The 17,910-nt window shown below is 45.8% G+C and overlaps 1 protein-coding gene across 15 annotated transcripts in view; it reads right to left on the reverse strand.

Moving 5' to 3' along the window:
- Window positions 1-114: 114 nt before the first annotated feature.
- The window catches only part of LOC101074348 (pleckstrin homology domain-containing family A member 5), a 46,602-nt gene continuing 28,806 nt past the window's right edge, over window positions 115-17,910 (reverse strand). For 3 of the 15 annotated variants that reach the window (XR_003889528.1, XR_003889538.1, XR_003889537.1), the window contains 24 exons: window positions 17,383-17,503; window positions 17,201-17,305; window positions 15,971-16,043; window positions 14,554-14,654; window positions 13,421-13,536; window positions 11,994-12,500; window positions 10,448-10,925; window positions 10,201-10,284; window positions 9,584-9,703; window positions 8,857-8,910; window positions 8,115-8,195; window positions 6,233-6,295; window positions 6,066-6,146; window positions 5,775-5,924; window positions 5,576-5,677; window positions 5,186-5,323; window positions 4,485-4,640; window positions 3,991-4,108; window positions 3,717-3,832; window positions 2,554-2,772; window positions 2,309-2,470; window positions 1,828-1,961; window positions 1,251-1,678; window positions 115-872 (listed from right to left, as the gene is read on the reverse strand). Coding sequence is in view for 2 of the 15 variants with exons in the window: in XM_029841543.1 (XP_029697403.1) it covers window positions 1,259-1,347; window positions 1,536-1,678; window positions 1,828-1,961; window positions 2,309-2,470; window positions 2,554-2,772; window positions 3,717-3,832; window positions 3,991-4,108; window positions 4,485-4,640; window positions 5,186-5,323; window positions 5,576-5,677; window positions 5,775-5,924; window positions 6,066-6,146; window positions 6,233-6,295; window positions 8,115-8,195; window positions 8,857-8,910; window positions 9,584-9,703; window positions 10,201-10,284; window positions 10,448-10,925; window positions 11,994-12,500; window positions 13,421-13,536; window positions 14,554-14,654; window positions 15,971-16,043; window positions 17,201-17,305; window positions 17,383-17,503 (3,511 nt within the window). In the remaining 13 variants the exon portion in view is untranslated. The remainder of the gene's footprint in view (window positions 873-1,250; window positions 1,679-1,827; window positions 1,962-2,308; window positions 2,471-2,553; window positions 2,773-3,716; window positions 3,833-3,990; window positions 4,109-4,484; window positions 4,641-5,185; window positions 5,324-5,575; window positions 5,678-5,774; window positions 5,925-6,065; window positions 6,147-6,232; window positions 6,296-8,114; window positions 8,196-8,856; window positions 8,911-9,583; window positions 9,704-10,200; window positions 10,285-10,447; window positions 10,926-11,993; window positions 12,501-13,420; window positions 13,537-14,553; window positions 14,655-15,970; window positions 16,044-17,200; window positions 17,306-17,382; window positions 17,504-17,910) is intronic. The other 12 variants (XM_029841543.1, XR_003889530.1, XR_003889529.1 and 9 more) reach the window with 12 other exon arrangements.

Genomic DNA, 17,910 nt, shown 5'->3' on the forward strand with positions numbered 1-17,910 from the left:
TATTATGTTCAATAAAACACATTATTGTTTCTGATTTAAATTATTATTAAAATGCTAGGTCCAGTAATCCTATACTAATGTTTTTATTCTGGATAAAAGTTCAGAAAGACAATGTGACAATTTAAGAACGGCAACATTTATTTAACATGTTACAAAACAGATGGAATATTAAGATTTCCAAATCAAATCTATTATGCACCCATACATATAAAGGGCACGTCATCCCATCCTGCTGTACCATGTACATTATATACACAGTAAACCTCTTCTAATTACACTTTATACACAAAAATATTTCTGGATACACATTTTGTTTTTATTGCTTTGTACATGTGCTAATCTTTTTCTTTTCTCCGAGATGTCAAACAACGTCATAAAATAGAATCAAAGTCTTCTCCTTCTCGCAGATTAAATATATTTCTCTCAACAATAAAAAGAGACAGTGACCAAAGGCAGAACATTCACATATGTGTCGGTAACGGATTATAGACCCCGTTTTTAAATAATTACAGCTCAAGAGCAGAAAATACAAATCATAATCTGTACCGTTAAATGGCCACTCCTTTATAATGTAGAGGACTGCATATCCTATATAAGAGCTTTTTCACATGGTCATCACCATAAATCGATAACGAGTATGAGAAGTTAAACACGGGAAACTCGATAATCATAAAAACTGAAATAAAATAACTGAAGAAAGCAGAAGAAAGAGGAGGAATAACAGAAAAAAGAGGAGTTTGGGAGTCACAGTGAGCATAGAGTAGAGAGTATGTGGAGAGCTGTGGTCGTGTGCTGAGGCCCAGGAGAACGTCTCGCGATGCATTCTGGATCTTTCCTTCATGTGTAGGATTTAATTGACGCCAGGGCTTGTGCTACAGAGAGGGGGAGGGGGGGGGGAGAGAGAGAGAGAGAGAGAGCAGTTGGGGGTTTCAGAGATGTCAAATTATATTCAGAAAAATTATCACTGACTGCAATTCGACTGCATGGCACCCACTCAAGTCAACTCGACCAAAATCTACTGTTGTCAAATCGGCACAACTGGCTGTTAAAATAAAGAGACGCTGTTTGGAATTTTGGTGCTGTGAAGAACGCAGCCCGCAGTGAAAACCGTGTCAATACAGCCGAGAAGGGTCGAGTAGGTACCAGGCAGCATAAAAGAGGGCACAGGACACACTTCAGGCAGCTTCTAACGCAACGTGAACACTAAAGCATCATGAGCATGGACAAAACACGTTGATGAATGCCCTTACTGGTGCTACTACACACACATGAAGTGAGACCCGTCAGTGAGTTGTGGTGTGTTAGGAGACTGTGGAAGGGGAGGGGGAGATTGCGACAGGCTTTTCACTGCAATGAAACAGAGCAACATGTTCAATCACGAACAAGACAGGCACAGAATAGTAAAAACTAAAAATCAACAGTTCATAAGTGGTCAAACACAAGAGCACAACCAGAGTCAACCCAATCAGTGACGTAATGAGCGGCATCAGTGCAACATGCACAGCACGGCCTCGCTCCTCTGTGTGGTCGTCTACCTGCTACCAGCTTGCTGCGTTTGGAGGCCTCGGCTGCCAGCTCGTAGGAGATGTTGATCAACTTCTCCTTCTCCTGTAATGTCACCTCCTCTACTGTGTCGTCTTCAGGGCTCAGAGCCAAACTGGGTAACACATTCTGCATGCTGGGAGGAGGGATGAAAGACACAGAGATACCAGTTTATATAGAAATGGGGGAGGTAAAGTTCAAATACTTAAACCTAAACACAGTTAAGTGAATGCATTGAGTGAGGCTCCGCCCTGGTTTCCAGTCTAGTCATGATGGGGTGTTTACCTGTTTTTGACTATGAGAGCTTTGATGCGATCAACTTTTCTCTGCTTATCAGCCTCCTGCTCAGGGCTCAGCACCTCCTCGGGGTCCGACTCCACATAACGTTCAGGGATCAGCACTTTGTCGGGTACAGAAAGCTGCAAAAACAAACAGCAAATGCACTTGTTATTTCGTGGTTGGTGTAGAAATGAACCCATAATGCAAGTATAACTACTTAAGGAGTAAATTATCCTCTTTATAAATGCTAAATGAACATCAGCATTCACATTTTGATGACTTGGGCCTTTTTCCAAATGCGGATGCAATGAGTTTATGTAAATCTGCGTGCTCAGACAGGGAGGCAGGCAGCAGATCTCTCCGAACACCCCCCCCCGTCCCATCAGGCTCGTTAAACACCAGCAGAAGTAGCAAACGTCTGTGTTCACAGCTCCTGTGGGTAAATGACAGCGGACGTACAAGAGGGACTCTGAAAATGTCATCCTACCTCTCGGTCCATATTTATGTGGTCATCCGCGGAGGCCTCTTTGAGACGGGCGATTTCCTCTGCAGGCGTCTCCTGCTCCCTCACCACCTCCTGCTGCCTCAGCGAGGCCTCCAGCTCCTGAATGTCGCAGCTGATCACCTCGTCTCTGCGTCTCATTTGTGACTAAATAAATAAAAACGCAGCATTCATTTACACTGAATTTGCTCACGTGATTAAATAGTTCCTGATTATGAGCAACTGGATACCTGGACGCTGCGGAAATGGTTCTCTTTAGTAAAGGATTGACTGCGAGACGGCGTGCTGTCCTGGCTGCTCGCCCGGATTCCCAGGCCTTTCTTTTTCTCCCTGAGGGCACCCTGCTGATGGCGGCGGATCCTTTCCAGCTGCTCCTCCACGCTCATTCTGGGCCGCCCGCTCTCACCAGGACACAGCTGCTGCTCCACGGCGCTGCGTGGACGCTCCTGCTGGAGACCACGGCCACAGACATGTTTAAACCCCACGGAATAACAACCACAACACCGACTACCTACAGGACTGAAGTCAACGTTACAGCTGGAGCAACGGAACACCCGGTTTTGTGCGGTCTCGCTCAACGTACTCGTGCCTCTTTTTTTAATGTTTTAGCCTCTTGAAACAGTCGAGATCATCGTAATGACTAAAATCATGGTGGTGAAACAGCTTCGTAATGATCACTTGTGAAAATGAGGCTAAAAATGACTGCGTGCTGACACACACACACGTGCGCTTGCGCTCCTGCTGGTACACACGGGTGCACTCAGAGGCCGGGGGCTGTGTAATGCAGCTGATGATGTGAAGTGAACTGAGGAGAGGTTTGAGCCGCGCTCCTCATGCTGAAGGGCTTGGCAGATCTAGATTCCGAGAGCCTCAGCTGTCCAGATTGTTCAGGCTGGTGTTTAATGCTCAGATCTAAAGGCCTGTGACAGTCTCAGGAGCTCAGACTTCAGGCAGGCGATGAGTAAAATGTGGAAATAAATGGGACAAATACTGTCTAAATGGGAATCAACATAGTTACGCAGACAGATTATTCTATTTTAAACATGTCGGGTTGAAGAGTGGACACGCCCTACAGCGTGGCACTCAAACTACGTGGTTACAATAACCAAGTTGATAGTGCTTGAGACTGGAAATTGTATAAACCAGATTTAGCATGTGTTTTATGACCGCCTGGTTTTGAAAGTATGAGTCACTCCCAGGCCAGAGGAGGAGAGCGTCCACTTCTGGCACGTGGTTGATCGCAAACAGCCGTTTAATAACCAAAACAAAGCATTCAAATCAAAGCTGTGTCGAGTTTGCTGCAACACAACAGGATGCAAAAAAAAAAGAGAGAAAAATCTTGAAAATGATCATTATTACTGTTGTTTTTAACGTTTAGACTCTTCAGACTCACCATCCTGGAATCAGACTTTTTGTTCTTCCTCAGGGTAACATACGAAGCTATAGAAGAAGATTCAGGCACCGGAGATTTGGTTCTGGGTGGGACAATGCCAACTGGGTAGGACGTCCCTGACAGGTAAGAATAAAAAAAGCGCCGGTTCAAAACAATTACAAGAGTTTAATTTATCAAGCAAACATAGTCAGCATGCAGCTCAATCGGGAGATATAAGCAAAAACAGCTAACAGACGTCAGTGTTGAAGTGCCTTTATGTTCTTCTTGAAAGCACCTTTGTTTCCAGGAGTTTCAGGCGGATGCTCAGATCTGTCTTCTCCGTTGTTTTCATCCACTTCAGTCACTGTGGTGAGCTCTGGTTCACTCTTATACAGCCGGTAGTCTGGGCCCTGCTGAAGGGAATCATAGTGAAAAGTTCAGCCTGGGAGGAACTGGGAGGAAATTCCCCGACATTCAAAATACCACGCGGTCTTAAAAAGGGTGTGAAACTGTGTTCAACTTAAATTCAAGCAGAATTTAGTTTGCAACCAAGGAAATAACATAACAAAAAAGAACAGTATTCAAAAGGTGACTGGGCGGCTAAAAGGAAGTAAAACTTCAGAAAACTGAAGAAGAATGGCTTCAAGTGAACAAAGGGATGTGAAACAAATAATCCAAAAGACATGAGACGTCCACCGAAATGAAAGCAAAAAGCACCACAGCAAGCAATGGCATGATGACACGACTGTGGGTGGGTCGGCCGAGAGGTCAGCAGGTCAGCGAGCTTACGCTTTGGGTGCCATTCCTGGGACTGGCTTTCCTGTCCTCCGGCCTGTAGAGAGACGAAGGCCGTATGCTGGCACGAGAGGGCAGGGGGGGCACGGTGGGAGGGATGGGCTCATATGACTGGGGAAGGGGAGGCCGCGGGGGTGCCGAGTCTTCCTCCTGCGGATCACACAGGGCATGACAGGACAGCGTGACACATGGCGCCACCACGCACGCTCGGGGCGGTCAGCATCTGGTTAAGAGTTCTGGCCCACGAGACCGTGAGAGAGAGAGAAACGTCCCCATGCTGTCGAAGGGTGACTGACGCCACCGCCGCTCATATCTGGGTAGGGCGCCCACTTTCAACATGGGGCCGTCTTGGCGGACAGATGTAAAGCCACTGGTGACATCACAAGTGAGCAGTCAGCTTAGGGTTGGCCAAAAAGCAAGACTACAGCAGAAGGCTCAAACATCTCCATCCAAGGGGGGGGGGAAAAAACAAAACGCCTGATCCATTTATTTACTGCAACCCACCACCAGGGGCAGAGCTGCAGTGGTGATCATGTGGTTATCAACCACCCTGTATCTACTGTGGACACAAAGAACTGAAGGAATACACGTGCTGATAAAATCCTGCAATCAACCAATATTAGTGCTCATTTATTCTTCAGAAGTGATTCATTTTCTCCAGTGATTGACTATTATGGGGCAGGTCGGCGCTTCACCTCCGCTCTGTGCTTGTAGGGGTTCATCCCATCAACAGCGTGTCTCTGGGCTTTGTGTTGACTGAGGGCCTCCAAAACATCCTGGATTTTCCAAAGTTCTTTCTGAAAGAAAACGTGCTGCTGGCTGGGAGGCTCCATCTGGTTGTGAAGAGAAAAGACACCTGCTCAGGAATCTGGAACCTTTTCCTGCATTTAAACACTTTGTGATTCAGTAACCGAGCATGAGTCTACATGAGTCACGACAGATTGGACTGGGAGAGAAAAGGGTTTCCCAGTAGCCTGCAGCCTTCTCTGCAGCCTTGACTGGCTTAACTGTCTCAATAACTGGGAAGGATGAGACTAAATGACCTACGCCACCATGACTACAGCCAGGCCTTTCCTCCACAGTACCTGAGGGCTTCCGAGTGCTTCAAGCTGCTCCAGCAGAATGTTCTTAGTTACAGTCACTTCACCTTCTATCTTGTCATACTCCCTCCATAACCGCTCCAATTCCTGGTTTGGAGAAGATGAGGTTTCTGTCAGTGCCGGATAGAGACCACTGGAGTCAAGCGCCTGTGTGTGTGTGTGTGTGTGGTGTGTCTGGACTCACGGCTGTGACTCTAGATATCTCTCTGCAGGTACTGAGGAGGCCACTCTCCAGCAGGTCTCTCTGCTGAATGACGCTCTGCATGGCGGCAGGGTTATCAGAGCCCATCTCGATCTCCTGGCTGGCTGACAAGAGGGCCGTCTCCAGGGTGTGCTGATTAAACACACAGGACATCGACATCATTACAACGTGACCGTGTCTGTCACCGCAACCTTTCGGAACAGCAAACACTCGCAGGGTTGGAAGGATTATCGAGCCACGCTGGACTTTTTCCACCAGTCGCATTTATGTTACCTTCTCTCTGTACAACTGTTGAAGCTTCTCCTCCTGTGTCCTCAGGATTTTATCCAGCTCACACATCCTGCTGAGTTTACTCTGATGAGGGGGGGAACAAAGAGGCGTGACCCTTCCTTTCACATCAAACTGATCGTGGTGTCAAAGACAGACAACACCTGACTTACATCGACGTCCATTTCTTCTGGCAGACACGTGTAGGCATAGTCTCTGTAATCATCCGGACCCAACTGCGAGGGGGAGAAAAGGAAATTAAAAGAGACGTTCCCCAGAAACGCGTCCACATTAGAATCTGGAGATCTAATGCAGTGTCATGAAAGGGGATTTGTCCTTTCGTGGACGTTCGTATTTCAGGGAATCTGACAACAGCGGAAGAGCAGCCTGTCCAAACACACAGCCTGGTCTTTTATCACAAAATGCTTTTCTGATTTTTTTTTTTCTTTTTTGGTTTGATTTAGAAAAACAAGTGAAGGAATGTAAATCAATCATGCCGAGTAAAGTGCAGAGTCAGCACAAACTCTGCGCCCAGCAGCGGTTTTGCCTTGAACCTATTGATCCACGGTGAGCTGTGGTCAGCTGAATGTGTACTGCCTTCACCGTTAAGGTGAAGCAGCACGGCTCAGCCTCTTCAGGATTTACATACCATCAGATTACAATCATCAAAGGCTAAACTACACGCCGGCAGCTCAACGCAAAACTGCGTCACAGCGGTGCCTTTTTAGACTTTTGAGGCCTGATCTTGGACGCAATTGTGCGTTTGTGCTACTGGATTTTAACTGCATTGGATCCCGCGCTTCAGAAAAAATTCACTTTCACCAGAGACAAAGTGAAGTCTAAAAACAATCTAAGGACAGTGACATTTTGAAACCTTTCCTGTTGATCCTGATCCAGCCAGTGACTTGCTGGTCTCTCCAGTCCTGTGACAACATTCAGCCTTGAACCTGTTACTTTCTGTTATTTAGTGGACTTACATTCTGCTTTGATGTAATATTTGTCTTGTGTGTGCAGAAAGATAAATATATTGACTTAAACTGACATTAATTACACTGAAACTTGGTGTTCTAGCTTAAAATCAACACTCACTGTCCAAATATTTTAAGACCACAAACACACCTTTTTAAACAGCTCCGTTTCTTCTCAACTGAACCGGGCAAGAAACGAGCAATCAAAGCAGGTGGAACCGGAAAAATACATATCATTCCACACCGAACATGCAGATTTTCCCGCAGGTCACAACTGTGTAGTGTGGCGTGGCAAACAGGAGCAGGCAGCTGGCAGCAGAGGAGATGGGAACGCAGCCGTTGCCGGCTTGACATGGTGCATGTGGTCTGCGGCACTTTTACACCTTGAGAAGTGGTCACAAAAGTGGCAAAGCGACACCACGGCCATAATCACACGCAGGCATTTAACCTTTTCACCAGCGAAATGAAAAGATGAGGCCACCGCCTCATATGCCTGTTGGATCACCTGTGCTGGTGGGTTCATGCGTGAGCATCCAGAACAGAGTTAATCATTATAACAGTACTCTTGCTAACAAAGAAATCACTTGAATCCACTTGTCGATACACAAGCTTGAACAGTGAAAAGTGATTTCTTTAATTTCAACTAATTACAGTCCCTAATTACAGCCCAGGCTGCTCAGATAATGAGGGGGAAAGGTTATGAAAAATCACACACGGGTCCATTAGCTAGCTAGACAAAACAAGTGGAGTCGGTATGAAAGGCTGCGAGCATAAACCGTACATGTTAAAGCTGATGCAGTTTCAGATTAAAGACAGACCCACAGCGTCCTACACAGTTCTCTAAACATACAACTGTTCTTCCATTTACATAAACCAAACAAAGTACATTCATGCTACCTTTTGTTTGGCAAGTGGTTCCCGTATCTGCATGATTTTGCACAATAACAGTCAAAAGCAATGGATGAGGAGCTGCTTGCTGTACACAGACCAGGCTAAAGGTGCTATGAGGACGGAGACGTCGGAGGAGGAGCATTGCACAACAGACGGCTAGTAGGGATGAGGTGGAACAAAGCCTTACTGGCCTTACTTGCTGGTAAAGTTGAGGCCTCGGGGCAGAGTTCTCAATCATAGCGTGAGTCATGACGATTAAGGGGTCATTTTCCTTCATCTTGTCCAGTGAGGAAAGGAGTGATATAGCATCAGTTTACAGTATTTGTTCACTTTAGAGACAACACCTCGCTCACTCTCTTGCATGACACGGGACTGCAACACAAACATCCGGAGTGTGCACAGTTGGACACGGCGATGTGTGACGACAGGTGATGTCAACAGAAAGGATCAGGAGGACCCTGGAAGGCAAGTCTAACGTGCCTGCTAGGTTCCAATGATGCAGTTACAGCAAGCACAATGTTATCCATGTACACTTCACATCCCCGGAATGTCTATTATTATGAATATGTACGACTGGAGAAATATTACTTTAATGTGATAAAAAGCAATAGATGTTTTTGAAGCAAAATAGAATGAGTAAGATGATGTCCAGCTGGTACGGTGAGTTGATGTATTCACACATGAATAAATAACAGAATGAATAAATAAATGAAGAGGTCCATCTTGGTTTGAGCTATCTTGGGATTAAAATGCTTAGCTATGGGATGCAGGCATGCTTCATATGATGTGCTTATGCAGTAGGTTTTCACATGAAATGAATCAATGGCAAGTTGGGAGGAAAAAAATCATAAAATGAAAGTGCTAATAGACGCAAAAATAAGCACATTAATGGGATTTTAAGAGAGGCGCGAGGGCCGGCCATCCATGCATTACCCCACCTGATTGTCCAAATACATGAGATTCCTTTGGAGGTGATGAGAAAGAATGTCGTTCTAACATCAGCGGCAAAAAGAAGAGGATAGAAAAGGCAACACGAGCATGAGACAGCAGAAAAGGACCAGTTCTTTCTCTTCAGGGCTGCCTCTTAATCACATAAACACATACACATTCACAGTAACACAAAGACACCTTCCTACACACGTACAGAGAAACAGACATGAGGACTGGTCAAGGTCAGGAAACAAAGACACTACATAAATATTCGATGAGTAGAAGATGTGAATAAAGCAAAGCCTTCAGGAAAATAGGAAAAAAGCAGGAAACTGAGACCAAGACTCGAACGTCCTTATAAATTTCATAAATAATTTTGAGATTAACCTTCAGTCTGAGCCAATATCTGAGATGATTTGTCAGACATTAGATCAAAATGACTCATTTGTCTGTTATATGATAATCCAAAGCTGTTGTATGATAGATATTTTGTTTCCCGATGTTTGCATGAATTGACTCCAAAGTAGCTAAATAAACCTTAAATTTGATTTTAGAAATAGACCTCAAAGTAGTCCACTAGCTAACGCAGAGCCTTTTCTACATTTCTACTTTGAAACAAAAATAGAAAACTAAAAAGAAATGACGACAAATGACAGTAATTAGAAATGATTAAAGATGGAACACACTGCACATTCTAACACACACGCCTGCAGAGGAGTCTTGGGGGGGCCTGACCTTTGGGTGGTCACCGTCCATGTTAAGTTGCATAAGCTGTGCTACTGTGTGCTCCCGGATACTGTTTAGCTCTGCCTGCTGCCGCCGCAGCTTTATCAGCAGCAGAGTCAGTTCCTCCGGCTGCAGGGGAGGGACGGACATACAGCCACAAACGAGAGAGCGACACAGCACAGAGGAGAGGAGAGGAGAGGAGAGGAGAGGAGAGGAGAGGAGAGGAGAGGAGAGGAGAGGAGAGGAGAGAACACACCAGGACAGGAGGTTTAGCAGGAACACGCTCTCAGAAGGTGAACAGTTGCTGTTAGTGCTATCACTGTCGCCAGCATGCCGTCTATACACACACTCAAGGCAAAAAAAGGTATTCATAACAGATTCCGGTTCACACTTCAGCAGCAACGCATGTGTGGATCTGACATAAAATCCCGATCCTGCTGAGGGAGCTGTGAGTGACGGGCTTTTAGGCCTCGGCTGATGGAAGCGAGACGCTCGGGTCGGTTGCAGAGGTGCATCTCAAAGAAGTCAAACGTCACACACTGTATGTGAAATCGCTGTCAGGTAGAATTTCGACCTGAAGACAGAGATGACGGGCACAAGCTGAGACAACCAGGATTATGACTCACTGTTTTGCTTTGGAGGGACTGGGATGTGATGGTCTGAACTGGGATCCCCACAGGCATGGACCTGCGGTCAGGTGGGTAGACGTACTGCAGGACACAGTGAGAAATGGCCCAGTTAGAAGCTCTTTAAGGAGAAGCAATGATGAATAGCCTGAAAAGCTAAAAAGGAAATTGGTCATTCTGCCCAGAAGCCATAAATCCAGACTGTTTTATCAAACCTTACGGCACTCAAAGCTAACATTTAACTGACCTTGCTGTACTGTGGCCTCTGCCGTCTCTCAAAACTCTGATCTCTTCTGTAGATGGGAGAAGACACCTCCGAACGAGCACCGAGCATGCTGTAGGATCGCATCGGGGAGTAGCCCCCGTACATGGAGAGCGACCCATGGGAGGGGGAGGGTGGGATCGAATGCATCGGGACTGCGTGTTCCGACAGGTTCATCATGGTTTTGGGGCTGGACATGTTGTTGTAAAGTCCTGGCTGCCGGGCGTAGGCCTGTCTCTGCTGCCACTCGAATAAATGCCACATGGTGTCGTCACGCATGGACCGGCGCTTATCCACTGGCGAGGGACCCAGGGCCTCGTACAGCGACGGCGAGATACTGCAGATGCTGTCCCGCTGTGCAATGCTGTTCCTGGGAATGCTGCAGTAGGTTTCTCCATACTGAGGCATGTATTGTACCCGATGGCTTGGCATGTTACGAGGCAGCGTCTGGTATGACGCGATGCTGAGAAGAAAGAGACAAATGACCATATGAAATCAACAATAATCCCCAGAATTCCACCAAAAGTACAGGCAAATAAGCCCCCATTGATCTTCCATTATTTTTTCATGTTTCCCCAGATGGATTTCAAACCTTTCAATTTTGATTCTAACAAATTGGACAGGACGCATTAAACCATTCCAGGGACAACAAAGCTTTGAGAGGCTCAACTCCCACAGTGGGTTCAAAGCCAGTGCAGCTGGCGCTGGGAAAGCCTTCTTACTGACACTCCCTGACTGCGGCTGAAACACTCATCGGCGTGTAAAACCCAGTAGCACAAAAATATGCTTGTGAGTTGTGACTGCATGGAAACTTCACATCCTCCAGGGCACACTAGTAATGAAAAACAGAGATTTGAAGATTTGTGGAGAGCAAGGAGGATGTGCATGGCAGATATGACCACAACAGAAAGATTTGACTTTATTTGAAAAGAGGATGGATGGAAATATCTTAACTTGATGCTGACAATAACTAAAAAAAGGACATTATCTTAATGTGACTTCATTTTAACATTAATGGGACAGTGACGATGAAAGACCTGCCAAAATCAACAGGTGACAGCATCCAAAGGCAGAAGGGAGTTAAGTTTGAAGTCTGTGTCAGAAGCGGCAAAAGTTCACTGACAACAAACCTTCTACGCTTTAAAGACAAACAGACAGGAAGAACCCCCCCCCCCCCCCCCCCTTCTTTATAGAGAGGCGAAGCACAATGCTGGTAAATATCTAGCTCTCCTCAGATCACCAGCACTGTCGCCATCCCTGTTTGTCAGTTACAAACATAATCAGCTAAGCCGTGAGCAAACATGACAGCGCCATCCAGCAACGGCCATTTTACCCTGGATTACCTGGCAGCGCTGCATTTCCAAAAGCTCCCCACAAAGTTTACAACCGAGGGCCGAAACGGTGAGAGTCGTCTAATGACATTAAGATCATCCTGCTCCACAGCTTCCACTTAGCACATCACTGACAACCACGTCTGGCCTGTAACCGGATCAACGAAGGTTTAACGCCGGATCACCACCAACCAACAGACCTTCTGTTGTCCTCGTCCTGGCCGCGTCCTCGCTGAGTGCGGACCCACTGCTCCAGTTGATGCATAGAACTGGTCCTGCTCAGGTTGCGGTCCGCTTCATGCGTAGGCGTTCTCTGTGGCGGCCCCCCTGTGCCGTTAGCCGGACTCTGCTCGCCCGATCCGTTGACCTGCGGGCTGCGGCGTGACCCGTCCGTTTCTGTGGACACCTGCGCCGAGGTGATGTTGTTCTTTACAGCTGCCGCCTGTGCTGGCTGCAGTTTAACACTGTTGATCTTGGTGAGGGGACGCTCGCGCTCCCCCCCGTCCTTCTGGAAGCCGTACCGCTCTGCATCTCGCTGCTTTCTTTCCTCTTCTGTGGTCGTGGAGGCAACAGCGGCAGTGTGATCACGGTCCACCTCACGGTTGCGTTCGTTTTTTTGGATTTCGGGCTCGGTGAGTTGCGACCTGTGGTTCTCCACGTGGTTGCTCTCTTGCGGCCCGCATTCCTCCACCTTTAGCTTGTCTAACCTAATTAAAAACAGAAATCAGTCAAGGCACCTGTCACAAATTGCAAGTTTAGACAGTGCAACAGGTAAACCTTTACAAGGTACGAGAAAGATTTGGGAAAACGCTGCTATCAAGTGTGTTTGAAATCCACTTAGAAGTGTAAAACCTGCCTGTATAAAGCCTGTGTGTCAGTGCAAGCTAAGGGGAAGTCACGGCATTTAAAAGGAAATCTGATATCCCCAATGAAACGCTGCCACTGTGGGGGCAGTCACACAGGTGCTGCTCCGACTCTGCTAATCCAGTTTCCAGCCCTCTTTTTGCACATTCCTGGAACACCTATCTTCAGCTTTGTGGTCTTTACGCAGTTCTCCAGAGAAAATAAACACCAATACCCCTCGCGTGGGATTTAGGAAAAACCACGGCGGTGGGAGAGGCATTCCTTCACAATTTTCGCCTCTATCCTTTTAAACAGCAGCTCTAGGCTCATAATGATTTCTCCAGTCTTCCACACTCACAGAATTTTTCTGACATTGATTCTTTCTTAACAATATCCCAGACTTGAGCATGAAATGTTAAAAAAAACAGTATTTGCTTATAGAAGGTGCAGTGCTGCGATCCTACACTGTGGCTGCATTAAAAGCATTACTAGGTAATTACAGAGCTTCCCCATTACGCCTCTGCTACCTCATGAGAGAGGAGGACATTAGTCAGACGGACCCATGGACTTGCATTCAACACAAAGGAAGAAAGTGTGGCACTAATAAACTAAAATAAACAATAAATAGAGTTAGACCTCAAGCTGATGAAGGAAATGTCACATGTGGGCGCCAGACTGGTTGCTTCAGGACTTAACAAGTATTAACAGCAAATTTTATTTTTCCTCCATTCAAACCTAACAGAATTGTTTTTTCCCCTGACAAAGTGACAACACTGGCACAAACCTTTTGACTGGCTCTGCCTGCACAAGTGCAGCGTCTGTCATGACTTTCATCCATGACTCCATCTCCTTGGCTGTGTCAGTGCAAAAATAGTACGTCCGCATGTTGGGATGTGCTGCCTGTTTGGGGTTGTTTTGAAGGGGAGAGGCAACAGACAAAAAAAAGTATCCTGAAAGAGAAAGAAAGAAAACGAATGAGCTGTCTCTCATGCAAACTGTGGAGTGATATAATACACCATATATTTTAGTAAAATAGGAATAAGAAAATAGCTGTGAGCATCTGTAGCATCAGTCAAACCCTGCACACCTCCAGATCGGTGCAGTAAATCTGCCACAGTGCCAAACGACTTACTGTGAGTTGTGCGTCGTCTCCAAAGTGGCTCTGATTGCTCGCAGCGAACATCCCAGAGTATTTATATGGAAACAAAAAAACAGACTCTTCAGTCAACAGACGAAATATGAGCTTCACCAATGTCTGATCGATGGAAAAACAATTACTGAGATTGATCAATTCAAAAGCATTTAAGTGTCGTAATGATTTTGACAACTGCCAAAAGTAGAATGCTGAGACAGGAAGTCACTTTAACGAGGAGTGATTGCATCCTGCTCGCGTTTCTCTCATTTTATCTCTCTTCCCGCCCGAGTCTGAGTTGGAAACGGAACGGTTCGTGTGGTCGGAGAGACCTTCAGCAGACTCCAAGGCGTCTGCGCTTGGTTGCACTTGGCAGGTCAGCCTTGTGGTCTCGTGAGGTTTATGAAGAACCCGTAGTCAAATACTGTACGCGCTGCCGAGGTCCCATAAAATATGACTGCTGCACTCAAACTTGGGATCTGTGAGTCAAGCCCTCTACAGTAGTACTCGAACACAGACAGATTGTTGGCAGCGGCCTACTTTCCTCTCTTGGCAACAGTGGAGCACTTCAAGCTTGGTAGATTTGACTTGAATTACTTCACTGACATCAAATAAAAGCAGCAGAAAACAAACGTGTACCTGGCAGCTAAGAAAATGCAAATAATAGACGGATACCGCAATGATATTTTGTAGTTTTCTAATTAAAGTTTTACTTTTAAAGAAGACTGATGCTATACTCTCTAGGGTTTAGGAGGAATATAAGAGGAATGAAAATGTGCACGGACCTTAAAGGCATATTTCCTGTTAACATGATCATCCACAGACAGCATGGATACGTGAAAGCTTGGCAGAAGAATGCTTCCAAGTATTCCTTCCTCTTTTTCATCTGCGGGAAGACAGGGGAAGAAAGTATCAGCAGCTATTTAGTTGGTCAACTTTCGTGTGTTAACCATGTGATTAACGAGACTTAAAAAAAAGGAAAAAGGAAATGTGTTGGTCAGTCGAGTCCAGTCAGTGGAAAAGATTGAGCATTGATTTAATGTCCTACGCAGCAAGGCCGCTCTAATCCTCATTAAGTCTGCAGACAGGACTCTGCATTGACAATGGGGTGCTCTCCATAGGAGGGATCAAACCCAGTCCAGAGTCTCAGCCAGAAAATTGCTTAGTCTCCTCATTTGAGCAACATACTGCTTACCTATAACTGCTGGAAAACAAATTATATCAAGAAAGAGAGTGTTGCAGGCCTGTGCGTGTTTAATGAGATGATTGGTGAGAAAATGGCTGATTAAAAACAGGAAATGAAGGCAGAAGATGTGGCAAATGATGCCGCCAACACTGGAGTGTGAAGCATTGATTAATGGGACTGACTGGAACTACAGTAATCAACTAAATTCCCCAAGGGAACAATGAAGCGTTTTCAATTCTGACATGTCAGCATGAGTAGAAACTGTAGCACAGCGAGCCCGTGGTTGCATGTTTATCGAGTCGCTGCAGCTCTGCCTCTCTGCAGCAGACAGTTTCTGAACACACTGACGCGCTGTCCTGGCTGCGCAATAAGGAAAGAAGTCATCCGGCAGTTCATGATCTCTTTGTCAGCTCTGCAGATGGATGGATGTGTCATGGATGGATAAAACCTTATGATGCGCTACTGTCTGAGACTTTTAAAAGTTGGTGGGTGGCAGGAAAGTCACAGAACTGGCAGAAAGAAATAAAAACAGTCTAGCAATGATGACCTCATCTGCATCGAGTGGATGCTGGGATGATTTAGATTTTCTCCGCAGCTGCAGGCGGTAAACAAGCAGACATCTATAATGATTCACAGTGGCTGTTTCTTTTTTTCGTGGTCACAGCTCACAAATGCTCTTTCTGCCCAGCTGTGTCAATATTTGACATGAACATCAGTGCTGGCTGAGAGAGTCTGTCTGGCCAACTGCACCTCTTTATGCAAGAGATAATAATTTTCTTACTGCGCTGCAGCAGCAGGAAAGCAGAAATTCTGCATTTTCTATTTATTATATTATAAATGTTGTTGAACTAAATGTTTCCTGACTTGGTTTAAGATGCTGCATGTTTTAGAGATCACAGAGAGCAAAGCTCAGGCCTCTGAAGGTCACAGCTGTGATGCAAACCACCCATCGACAGCCAGCACTGCTTTAATCAGCTCAGCACTAATGAAGCGTGAGCGGAGAGGACGGGACTCACCTCGGTAATAGAAGAGGCAAAGGTCCGACAGTACAAACCAGCGCTTCTTCCACAGTTTCATCCCCGTGCTGTCCTGAAAACACACCATCAAAAGGTGGTTACAATACCATCTCCTGCGCGAGCTGACCTGGATAAATACATCCTACATTAGCGTTTATTACATGTACCACAACAGACAACATTGGTGCCAAATTTGAATTTCAAATCAATGAATCAGCCGCCACATGTGGTCCTTCTCTGCAGATTTTTTTTATATAAAAAATACTATAATCAAAGAGGGCTCCAGGCTGCTGCCAGTGAAGGCTGAAAGGTGAGGAAAAAGGTGTCGAGTCCCCCTTTTCTTGACTGGAAACCTGAACAGAGGCCTTCATCGTAGGGGAGGGTCCTCAACAACTGTGTCATTATTAATGTAACTGCATGTGGGCTGCAGTTTGCTTTAAATGGAAATTCAGTTCCATTGAAGCAGAATGTTTGACTCATTAGAGTCGGCGTCGCTTTACCAGATGTTGTTCAGAATGTTAATAATGGCAGCACATCAGAGAGGCCTCAGTGAGAAGAGATGATTTCTTATCTTTTGTGTCCTGTGACGCCTTATTCTCATTATCATGATTAAACCGATATTGTTAGATCTGAATCATTTCTAAAGCAGGAAGTGAAAAATGTAGGTTTCCCCATCACATCAATCACGGGGGTGTTTTGGATGGAAGTGTAAGACCGCAGTGTTCTCTTCAGCCAAGGACCTCAATAGCTTCCAGGTTTGAATGAGACTTGAAAATACAAGTGCAAATCCAGCTTTTGTTCCATGTAGCAGATTTGCGAGTCCTTCTCTTGATCTGCGCCACCCTGGATGGAGGTTTGCAAAGACACAGCAGCTGGTAGCTCCACCAAAGGGAGCCGTCATGTCTTCACCAGGCAGCGATGGGAGACTGCAATCAAAACTACACGAGTCTAGCTCTTAGGAAACATGAGAGGGTCCCTGCAGCCCCTGGAACGCCTTGAGGAGCCCCTTACCACCCTCCTTTGTGTGGCGAGGGAGTGGTGATGAGGGATTTGTATTATATAACTGGAGGACTGGAGGAGCAGGAAGACATCAAAAGGCATCTTTGCTGAACTTTTTTCTAAAGTTGCAAGTGTAAGAATCCACATAAAGGGATCATCAGATGATCTGTTGCTTTAAAACAGTGAACCAAACTGCTCCACTTTTCATTTATTTTCTATAATCATGCTCACCTGTTTATAAAGCCAGTTTCTCTTGATTACTGGGGCACTGGGATTCCTTCTAATGGAGTTGGATCTCTTCCCAAAGTTGTGAATCTTTTTGGAAGACCTCGAGGGCTGCAAACACAGCATGTTAGAGCCAAACGTTCCTGGTGGTGTGGCATTGGGTTCTCAACATGACACGCGTCACTCACTCTTCCTGCAGGGCTGTCAGCATTGGTGGTGTTCTCCGAACCACCCGTGTAGTTGGAGGCCTCGCTCATGGTGCTCAGCGGCCGTTCCATCTTCTCATTCGCTGGTACTTTGGAGACCGATCTGAAGGAAAGCGACGGAACATTAGTCTGAAAAATAAACAGCTGATATCCAATAGAAAATGAGAAAATGATGAAGCAGATTTTTCTTTTCTCCAAACATTCCTCCAAAACTGCAACTCTGAATGATGACATCTCCAGTTAATCAAGGAAATGACTCCCAGCGTGTCATCCACATGCATTTCCAGCCCAGCAGAACTTTTCAGTGATTTACACGAGTAATAATTTACCACAGCACTGGTCATGATACCTTAAGAAGAGAAATTAAGAAATCAGTGCAAACTGTGTCTTGGCATGAAGGCCTCTGCATTCTTTAGAGTCTAAAGAACAGTAATGTGGCCTGAAGGGACCGTTGCCAGGAAGAATGAAACCAGGATTTCAGCAGTGACACAAGTATAAATTTCTGTTGCC

This window comes from Takifugu rubripes, chromosome 9 (genome assembly GCF_901000725.2).
Source record: "Takifugu rubripes chromosome 9, fTakRub1.2, whole genome shotgun sequence".
NCBI classification, from domain to species: Eukaryota; Metazoa; Chordata; class Actinopteri; order Tetraodontiformes; family Tetraodontidae; genus Takifugu; species Takifugu rubripes.